At 50.6% G+C, this 10,037-nt stretch overlaps 1 protein-coding gene across 13 annotated transcripts; it reads left to right on the top strand.

The window, feature by feature from the left end:
* The first annotated feature begins 2,604 nt into the window (after positions 1-2,604).
* Positions 2,605-9,645, top strand: LOC109684005 (leukocyte immunoglobulin-like receptor subfamily A member 6). Of its 13 annotated transcripts, none has more exons than XM_074058205.1 (14): positions 2,606-2,730; positions 2,891-2,926; positions 3,089-3,373; positions 3,519-3,812; positions 4,139-4,423; positions 4,569-4,868; positions 5,075-5,371; positions 5,610-5,912; positions 7,104-7,217; positions 7,547-7,622; positions 7,698-7,735; positions 7,963-8,015; positions 8,873-8,914; positions 9,106-9,639. In XM_074058205.1, exons 1-14 carry the CDS (start codon positions 2,631-2,633, stop codon positions 9,277-9,279), a joined length of 2,397 nt encoding a protein of 798 aa, XP_073914306.1. In that variant the 5' UTR covers positions 2,606-2,630; the 3' UTR covers positions 9,280-9,639. The 13 variants fall into 13 exon arrangements, 11 of the variants coding, with proteins under 11 accessions (XP_073914310.1, XP_073914306.1, XP_073914307.1 ...); XM_074058203.1 differs by having other exon boundaries at positions 2,682-2,730; positions 8,873-8,998; positions 9,106-9,642; XM_074058209.1 differs by lacking the exon at positions 4,139-4,423 and having other exon boundaries at positions 2,605-2,730; positions 8,873-8,998; positions 9,106-9,645.
* The last annotated feature ends 392 nt before the right edge of the window (positions 9,646-10,037 follow it).

The raw sequence follows: 10,037 nt of genomic DNA, 5'->3' as shown, positions 1-10,037 counted from the left end.
CTTTAAAAACCCATCACAAAAAGGGCTGGTGGAGTGGCTCAAGGTGTAGGCACTAAGTTCAAATCCCAGCAGCGCAAAAAAAAAAAAAAGAAGAAGAAGAAGAAGAAGAACAGAAAAAGAAAACCCCATGCTAATGAGGGTGACTTAGAATCACAGTGTCTTTTTTATTTGCATTTTCTTTATGAATAAGGATGTTGAACATTTCTTTATGTATTTACACACCATTCGAACATTTTTTGAGAACTGTCTGTTCAATTAATTTGCCCTCTCATTAGTTAGATTTATTTGATCTTCTAGGGATAAATTCTTTGGCTCTTTATAGAGGTTTCTTTCTTTCATTTTGGTGGTACTGGGGATTGAACTCAGGGCCTCATGCTTGCTAGGCAGGCACTCTACAACTTAAGCCACTCTGCCAGCCCTGTAGCTCTTTATATATTCTGGATATTCATCCTTTGTCCAAAGATGAGCTAGCAAGGATGTTCTTGAGGTCTGCAGGTTCTCTCTTCATTCTGTCAATTATTCTTTCCTGTGTAGAAGATTTTAAATTTGATGAAATCCCGTTTGTCAATTTGTGCTCTTATATCCTGAACAGCTGGATTCCATTCACAAAGTTGTTGCCTGTACCTGTATCTTCTAGTGTCTTCCTTGTTTTACTGGAGTGCTTTCAAAATTGTGACTATTTCAGTAGATCATTGATTCACTTTGAATTGATTTTTCTACATGGTGAGAGATAGGGACCTACGTTTAGTCTTCTGCATATGGAGATCCAGTTTTTCAAACATTAGTAGGGAAAAGGCTGTCTTTTCACCAGTGTATGCTTTTGCCTTTTGTCAAGTATCAGATGGCTACAGCTGTGTGATTTATTTCTGAGTCTCCTATTCTATTCCTGTGTCCAATGTTAATGTGGACACGGCATCCAGAAAAGAATTAAAAAGGAAACAGGGGAGGTGAGCAGCACTACAGAACCAATGAACCTAACAGACAAATGAGAACACCCAGACAACCGCACCAGACCACATGTCCCCTAACGCACACCAGAACATTCTCCATGACAGAGCACAGGGGTCACAAGACAAGTCTGAATGAATTTAAGAAGACTGAAATCACACCAAGTATCTCTTCAGACCACAAAGGGAAGCAGGAAACCTCACAAATGCATGGAAATTAAACAATACATTATTGAACAACCACAGGGTCAAAGAAATCAAAAGGGAAATTGGAAACTATTGTAAGCCAAACAAAATTGAGAACAGCATACATGGAAACTCATGGGATAAGATGGGGTTGCAGCTAGGTGGCCGAGCACATGCTTAACATGCTACATACAGGCTGAGGGTCCAATTTCCAGCACCAAAAGAGAAATAAAGTAAAATAAAATCTTAATGAGTGATGCAAAAGAAGTTCCAAGAGGGAAACACAGGGGAAGGGACACTCAGACGCCAACCCTCATCTGGAGCCCAGACCACACCTAAACATGGAAGAGGAGACCTTCCCTTTGTGACCCCAGGTTAATCTTAGAATTCAGTGTCAACTTTGACCTTTGTCTTTGATGTGGCTTCTTCTTCATTTGGAGAACTTTCATTTCTCCTTTTCTGCTCATGACCGTGATGATCTGCAGATTTCAGACATACTACATGGCCCATTTCTAGTGCTCAGATCAGATAAGGACCATTAGTGGGCACCTACATTGTAAAACACCATGAACGTCTCATGTCCCAAACCCTTGTTCTACCGTGGTCTGGAAATTAATGATGGCTGAGACTCTCCATGTCCGCAACACCACTGACCCCATGACCACTCTGAGAAATGAAGTGCAGATTTCAAAAAAGGAAATTAAGGCTCAGAGATGGGGGTGTCCATCCTCAAGATGGTCCAGGCAGTGGGTGGTGAGCATGCAGGAAATATAAATTAGCACCTGCCCAACCAGGAAAATTCTGCCCTGGGAAACAGGGGCACTGAGGAGGTAGGAATGCCTTAGAATCTATTCTGGGAAGTTGGCAGTGGAGATTCTGCTGCTAAGAAAAAAAGAAGTCCATGGAGGGGATGGTTTAGTGGGGGAAACCCACAACCAGAGCCCAGAGAAGAGCCGTGTTTCCTTCCGCATGTCCCTGCCTCTCCTCTGTGCTCATCCCCATGATGAAGCTCCACGTGAGCTGCACAGTCAGGTGCTCTCTGTGTCTTTTCTGCTCGGTATCTGCCCTGCAGCCAGAACCTGCAACTTCCCAGCACATGTGCAGAGCTGTGGAGGTGACTGCCCATAGTAGGGACCCCACAATTCAGTGCAGGCGGGTGGGATGACGGAGTGATGGTGACTCCACGGAGGGCTTGAGAGGGAAGGACCAGACCTCAGTCTCTTTCACATGGAAGAGGCCAGCTCTGAAAGAACGAGGTGTATTTGCTGCTACATCCTAGCCCTCAGTGAGATGGGGACAGATCAGGTGCACATGGATGGGAGTCGAAGAGGCCTGGTTACTATTGGAAGTGTCTGCAAAGAGCCTAGTGCCAGCCCTGGTCCCAGTTGTAGCACCACAAGAACCAGGTTCCTGAGCAGGGCAGTTCCTCTTCTTGTTGCACTGCTGATGTGACAACCCCGTGACAGGAAGAACTCAGATTCCAAAGCCACACCCTGTATGTCTGTCCTGCAGAGCAATGTGGTCTCATCCATCTGCACAGCTACAGCCATGGGTGTAGACGGCATGACCCTCACCCTCATAGCCTTGTTCTGCCTTGGTGAGACATGAGGGAGAAGGGGTACCCTAATCTGGGAGGAATGTCAAAACACAGTCATCCATGAAGTCCTTCAGGAGACCCAGGGGCTCATGGGTCTCCAGGGAGGAGAGGACCTGCTCAGGCTTCAGGGGCAAACCTCTCACAAGGAACTCTCTTCCAGGGTTGAATGTGAAACCAAAGACCCAAGTACAGGCAGGTGAGTGTGTCCCCAGCTGTCCTTCCTCATCACTGGGGATAAGGGTAGTGGGATGGAGAACAGCAGGTGTGACTGATGCTGGGGGTGTTTGGAGGGTCCTGGAGATGAGATCTGGGATAGGAGGGGGAATGTCCTGAGACCCAACCTCTGATTTCCTTGTAGGGACCCTCCCCAAACCCACCCTCTCAGCTGAGCCAGGCTCTGTGGTCACCCAAAGAAGCTCTGTCACCATTTTGTGTGAGGGGACCCTGGAGGCCAAGGAGTACCGTCTGTATAAAGAGGGACACCCAGAACCCCAGAGGAGACAACCCTGGCCTCAGACCAGGAACAAGGCTACATTCTCCATCCAATCCATTATACAGCAAGATGCAGGGCGATATTACTGTTATTATCAAACCCAAGCTGGATGGTCAGAGCAGAGTGATGCCCTAGAGCTGGTGGTAACAGGTGAGAAGACTCTCAGGAGTCACAGCCCCAAACTCTGCCCTCAGGAAGAGGGTCTGCTCCCAAGGGTGTCCCTTCTCACAGCCCAACTCTGGGGACAATGTGCGAGGTGTAAGCCCATTTAACACACTGCCTCCTTCTCTCATAGGAGCCTACTACAAACCCAGCCTCTCAGCCCTGCTCAGCCCTGTGGTGACCCCAGGAGGGACTGTGACTCTCCAGTGTGCCTCAAAGCAGGGATATTACAGGTTCATTCTGACTAAGGAAGGAGAACACATGCTCTCCTGGACTCAGAACTCACAGAGTGGGCAGTCCCAGGCCCTGTTCCTTGTGGGTCCAGTGAATCCAAGCCAGAGGTGGGCATTCAGATGCTATGGTTGTCACAGGAACAACCCCTATTTGTGCTCAAACCCCAGTAACCTCCTGGATCTCCAGGTCTCAGGTAAGGAAGCCCCAGCCTTTCCCTTAAATGACCTGGGACTTGACACAGGTCCCAAAGGAGGCCCCTTGATTGTGTGGTAGGGTGAGGAGAGCCAGGGCTCTGAACCCAATGACAGAGTGTGGGAGACAGGGGACCAGTGATATAGAGACTCAGGGGACAGTAGAAGTGAGAAATAGAGGGTCCAGAAGAGAGAGACAGGTCTTCATGTGGGTCTTCTGTCCTTCTGCTATTCAGGGATCCACTTAAATATCATCCATAAGTGCAACATACCCTGTGCCCTGTTTAGAACAGACCTGCCTGCTCCCTTCACAGCTGCTTTCTTACAGGGACCCTCCCCAAGCCCACTCTCTCAGCTGAGCCAGGCTCTGTGGTTACCCAAAGAAGCTCTGTGACCATTTTGTGTAAGGGGACCCTGGAAGCCAAGGAGTACCGTCTGTATAAAGAGGGACGCTCAGAGCCCTGGAAGAGACAGACCTCAATGGAGCCTAGGAACAAGACCAAGTTCTTCATCCAATCCATGTTACAGTATGATGCAGGGCGATATTATTGTTATTATCAAACCCAAGCTGGATGGTCAGAGCAGAGTGATGCCCTAGAACTGGTGGTAACAGGTGAGAAGACTCTCAGGAGTCATAGCCCCAAACTCTGCCCTCAGGAAGAGGGTCTGCTCCCAAGGGTGTCCCTTCTTACAGCCCAGTCCTGAGTACAGTGTGCAAGGTGTGAGCCCATTTAACACACTGCCTCCTTCTCTCCTAGGAGTCTACAGCAAACCCAGTCTCTCAGCCATGCCCAGCCCTGTGGTGGCCTCAGCGGGGAATGTAACCCTCCAATGTGCCTCACAGCAGGCATATGCCAGGTTCATTCTGACTAAGGAAGGGGAACCCAAGCTCTCCTGGACCCTGGACTCACAGCAACACTCCAATGGGCAGTTCCAGGCCCTGTTCCCTATGGGGCCTGTGACCCCCAGCCATAGCAGGTTCAGATGCTACGGTTATTACAGCAGGAACCCCCAGGTGTGGTCAGGACTTAGTGACCCCCTACAGCTACAGATCTCAGGTAATGAGCCAATCTTTTTTGGAACCCCAAACACATTGCCATAAGCAATGTGTGGAGCATCAGGTGGGAGGGGGGCTGAGAGGAGCTTGGGAACCCTGAGTCAGAAATCCAGAGAGTGAGAGACAGTGAGACCTAGAAGGCAGGACAGGAGGAGACAGGTGTTTGGCATTAACCAGCCCCTCAACCCAAGCTCCTCTTCCTTTCAGGGGTCTCCAAGAAACCATCCCTCTTGACCCAGCAGGGCCATGTCCTGGACCCTGGAGTTACCCTGACCCTCCAGTGTCGCTCTGACATCGGCTATGACAGATTTGCTCTGTCCAAGGAGGGAGAACATGACCTCCCTCAGCGTCATGGCCAGCAGTCCCAGGCTGGACTCTCTCAGGCTAACTTTCTCCTGGGCCCTGTGAACAGCTCACATGGGGGCCAGTACAGATGCTATGGTGCACACAACCTCTCCTCTGAGTGGTCGGCTCCCAGTGACCCCCTGGACATCCTGATCACAGGTGAGGACCCAACAGAATCAATCAGAGATCAGACTCTGCCTAGGACCTGCTTGGGGAGCCCCAAGAGGTTTCCAGGATGAAGGGTGGGTTTTAGGGAAGGACAGAGACAGAGAGATGGGAAAGGGACTGGGAGAGGTAGAATCAGAGAAAACTAAGATGGACAGAGAGACACAGGCCCTGGTGAACTCATAGTTCAGGACAAGGTGGGGCAGCCCCTCACCCTCCTTCTTCTCTGTAGGACAGCTACCTTACAGACCCTCCCTCTCGGTGCAGCCGGGTCCCACAGTATCCTCAGGAGAAAATGTGATCATGCTGTGTCAGTCATGGAGCCCAATGGACACTTTCCTTCTGTCCAAGGATGGGGCAGCCAATCCCCCCCTGCGTCTCAGATCAAAGTCCCAAGCTCAGCAGCACCAGGCAGAATTCTCCATGACTGCTGTGACCTCAGCCATCGGGGGAACCTTCAGGTGCTATGGGTCTCAAAACTCATCCCCCTACCTATTGTCAGAGCCCAGTGACCCTCTGGAGCTTATGGTTTCTGGTGAGTGGCCCCAGCCCCATCCTGTCTGAGCCAAAAGGGTCACTATAGTCTCTGCCTCTAGGAAGTTCTGGTCTGGGATAGCAATGTGGCAACCTAGGGAGGACCAGCTAGAGCGTGTTTCATTCCTCAGAGAGGAGGAGGCTAGCAGGGGTCCCCCAGGCATGTGCACCTCCACTCCACTGGAATTGAGAAGATGTCAGGTGGGCAAGAGGAGGGCTTTGGTGAGGTAACAGGGCAGATGGAGAAGAGTGATCAGAGACAGGGTCCCCAGGGACAGTCCCAGACCCTCCCCATACTCTTTTCCTCATTCACAGGACCCTCTGGTGGTCCCAGGACTGCACATTCAGGGTTGCATGAGTGTGGGGTCAAGGCACAGGGAAATATTGGGGCCCAACCTGGGAGAGGAACAGCCAGGCTGAGGTGGACAGCAAGGGCACCCAGCCCCTCACCTTCCATTCACCCCACAGGCCCTGAGCCTGTGGGTGGCCCTTCACCCCCATGGAGTCAGAACCCCAAAGAGGTAAGCAGGGTCTCTAGAAAGTGGGTGTCAAAGATCAGGGGTTGAGCTCTGGAGTTTGTGCAACCTCCTCTGGAGACACTGACTTGCACAAGTCCCTCCCTAATCTGGGCCTCAGTTTCTCTAAGTATAAAGGATATGCCTGGCTCAGTCCTCCAAGTTCTTTTCACTGCTGACCTTGGCTGTGACCTTCTAAAAGAGGAGGCTTCCTGGGGGAGCCTCCAAGACTGATTCTGCAATGGGCATGTCCATTCTGACATGGTGTTGGTAATAGTGTGCAGGGAGAGACACAGTGACAGTGACATTGTGCAGGAAGGAACACAGGGCTGTGGTGACATTGTACACAGAGGGCACAAAGCTGTGACAGCAGCATTCAGGCTCTTTCCCTCCAGCTCAGGGGTCTCAGCTCTAGTGGAGACATTGAGGCTGGAAGTCAGACTCCCCAGGTCCAATCCCAGATCTGCTGCTTCTTTCTGGATGACATGGGACCAGTGATTTGCCTCACTGAGCCTCAGTTTCCTCTTCTGTAAACTGGCGGGAAAGGCAATGCCAATTTGCAGGAGTGTGAGGGTCAGAGGTAAAGGGTACAAACACCCAGCACACAGGGCCTGGCACACAGTAGGTTCTGAATTAAGCAGCACTGTTCTTCATCCACTGTGTCACTTGTGCCCAAGGACTGGAGAGCTACCAGAAGGTTCTGATCGGGGTCTCAGTGGCCTTCCTCCTGCTACTGCTCTTCCTCTTCTACCTCCTCCAACACTGGCCTAGGGGCAAAGGCAGGGCGTCAGGTGAGTAGGGAGTGGGTGACCTGGGCCTTAGAAGGGGTTGGTCTCCTTGGAGAGGTGACCAAAGGTGAGCTCAGGGCATGAACCCGAGGGAATCCATCCAGGTGAGGACAGGACAACTTAGAAACCCTTCTGCAGAATCTCAGATCAGAAAACCTACAACAGGAAACACTTAATCCCGGTACCTGTGCAAATTTCAGCTTTTCTTTGACCTTTTCCATCTCAGAAACATAGACAAGTATCCAGTGTGTTTAAAGTCCCTGTCCTCCCCTCTGGGGCCTGTGTGGTGGAGCTCTAACCCTCCTGGCCTGAGACTCTTCCCTTTCACACAGCCCAGAGAGAGGCCAACGTCCAATGTCCTGCAGGGGCTGAGGAGGTAGCATCTAGGGACAGAGGTCTACAGAAGAGGTAATTCCTGCTCAAGGACCCAGATCCCCACATGCCTGCATCCTTCACTAACACCTGACCTCCTTGTCTCCCCAGCTCCAGCCCAGCTGCTGCTGTCCAGGAAGAAAACCTCTGTGAGAGGAAAAGGGCCCTTGGGAGGGAGACACCAAATGACTTGGGACCACAGAGGGAAGGAGGGAAAGGCTGGGCTCAGGCTGAGTCAGACTGAACCCCACAATGTGGACCTGGGATGTCACCATGCTCCCTGGCTCTGTGTCCCCATCTAGGACAGCAAGGGGCCTGTGGGACTAGAGATCCCAGGACTCTGGCAGGAGGTGACCCATATGTTCTGTCACCACAGATGATGCTGTGAAGGACACACAGCCTGAGGACAGGGTGGAGATGGACATTCAGGTGAGAACTCTAAACCATACAGGGCTCAAGGACTTCTGTTGCCCAATTTTACCATCTCAGTCCTCCCCTCAATCAGCTTTCCCCTATATCCAGAGCTGACCACCCTTTCTGGAAGCTCCTGCCTCTCTTCTTGCTGTGACCTCTTTCTCTCCTGACCTCTTGGTCCCTCTCTCCTGTCTACTTTCTGCCTCCTCGTCCTCTGTCTCCTAGTGAGCCTGTTCCTGGGTCTCAGAAGGACACATGAGGAACTGAGTCCCCCTGAGACTCTCCACTTCATCCCCCAGCTGTCCACAGGGAGCCCCTCTTGACCAGCCTCCCTATAAAAGCTGCAGATGCACCTGTGATCTGAGTGCCCCATCCACCCCGAGCTCACCTTGAGGGTGGAATGCCATGTGTCAGAAGTGAAAAGTTCTATTAGAAAAAAAATGAAGTAGAAAAGGGGGATTGAGTGTGTAGGGGCAGAAAGGGCCAGTATGAATTACAAGGGGAACTCTGACAAGGTATCTTCTGAGCAGAAGCCTGGAGAGGACATACAGACATCTACTGGACCAGCACCTTCAGGCAGGGGACACAGCAAGTGCAAAGGTCCTGGGGCAGGAACAAACTCTCCCAGGAAGATGGGTCGTGTGTCTGGAGTCAAGTGAGCAAGCGTCAGAGTGTTAGGATGAGAGTTCAGAACTACGAGAAGGAAGCTGCCAGACCCTCAAGGCCTTAGGAAAACCCTGAAGACTCCAATAGGATTTTAAACTGATTTAAGTCTTTAAAGGATCACTCTGGTCACCATGGGGAAAACTAGCTGAAGAGATCCAGGTGAAACCAGGAGGATATGTCTCTATTTTACTGTCCCCCTGCTGCAGAGCCCACCTGAGGAAGACTCCCAGGGAGTGACCTATGCCCAGGTGAACCACTCCAGACTCAGGAAGGGAGGGGCTGCTCCTCCTTCCCCCCTGGTGGGGAAATTCCTGGACAGGAAGCACACACAGGCAGGAGGGGACAGACGGGTGGACAGTCAAGTGGGTGCTGTCCTCCCCAGGCCCCCATTATTCCCAATGCCAAGCATTCATCTTCCCTCTCATTCTCTTCCCTCCAGGCTGCATCTGAGGATCCTCAGGATGTAATCTATGCCCAGCTGTGCAACATGACACTCAGACAGGGGAGAACTGCAAGTCCTTCCTCCCAGGGAGGGGTGCTCCCAGCAGAGCCCAGTGTGTATGCTGCTCTGGCGACCACCAGCCTAATAGCTGTCCCCAAGAACACTAACTAATGGCCCCCAGCCAAGCAGGACCCCCTTACAGAGAGCTGCAGGAGATTCTGGGAACTTTGGGGACATGCCTGACTGCACTCAGAGATAACTAACATCCCAGGTTTTGGAAATAAAGCAGGATATTTCTCATTTATCAATGAATGAAATGAGGAACAAGACAGAAGGGAGAGGAGGTCTGAATTGAATGACAATGCTAGTGATAATATTACACATCAGGTTTTTCTCACCCTGGAAATGACCTGCTTTCATTCTAAGTGTATTGTTTTCCTAATAAACTTTACTATGACTTTCACTACAAAAAAATTACGCATCAAAGCTACAAAATTACAAAATAAGAACCATGAATGATATGCAGAAACTAGACCTAAAAAAATTAATGTCATGAGTGTAAAACCCTGGGGGATGCTGTTTGGGGGAAACAACAGGAGGGGGAGGGAGAAAGGACAGGGTTAAGGGGTGAGTGTGATCACAGCACTTCATACACATGTATGAAAATGCAACGATGAAGGCTGTTAAAATTGTTCAAAAAGGGGGAGGAGAGATAAGAAAGAGTAAAGAAGGTGGATATGATCAGAGTAAGTTACATGTATGTGTGGAAATGTCACAATGAAACCCCTTTCTACCATCAATAAACACTAAGAAAAAAGGGAGGGGAGAATTGTGAACAAGGGGCAGCGATGCAGCCCAGTCCTGCAGCATGTAACAGCATGCACAGGTCCTGAGCTTGGTCCCTAGTAATGCACACAAAGCACTTTTTA

Source organism: Castor canadensis, chromosome 16, assembly GCF_047511655.1.
Source record: "Castor canadensis chromosome 16, mCasCan1.hap1v2, whole genome shotgun sequence".
In the NCBI taxonomy this organism is placed as follows: Eukaryota; Metazoa; Chordata; class Mammalia; order Rodentia; family Castoridae; genus Castor; species Castor canadensis.
Note: the sequence above shows the minus strand (reverse complement) of the source record. Positions and strands in the feature narration are given on the sequence as shown.

Excerpts from the sequence above, each read along its gene's own strand:
- LOC109684005 (XM_074058202.1), top strand. The coding sequence starts at position 2,791 with ATGAAGTCCTTCAGGAGACCCAGGGGCTCATGGGTCTCCAGGGAGGAG. Across the intron at positions 4,424-4,568 it reads CCTAGAACTGGTGGTAACAG|GAGTCTACAGCAAACCCAGT; the intron begins GTGAGAAGACTC and ends CTTCTCTCCTAG. Across the intron at positions 8,999-9,105 it reads TGGACAGGAAGCACACACAG|GCTGCATCTGAGGATCCTCA; the intron begins GCAGGAGGGGAC and ends TCTTCCCTCCAG.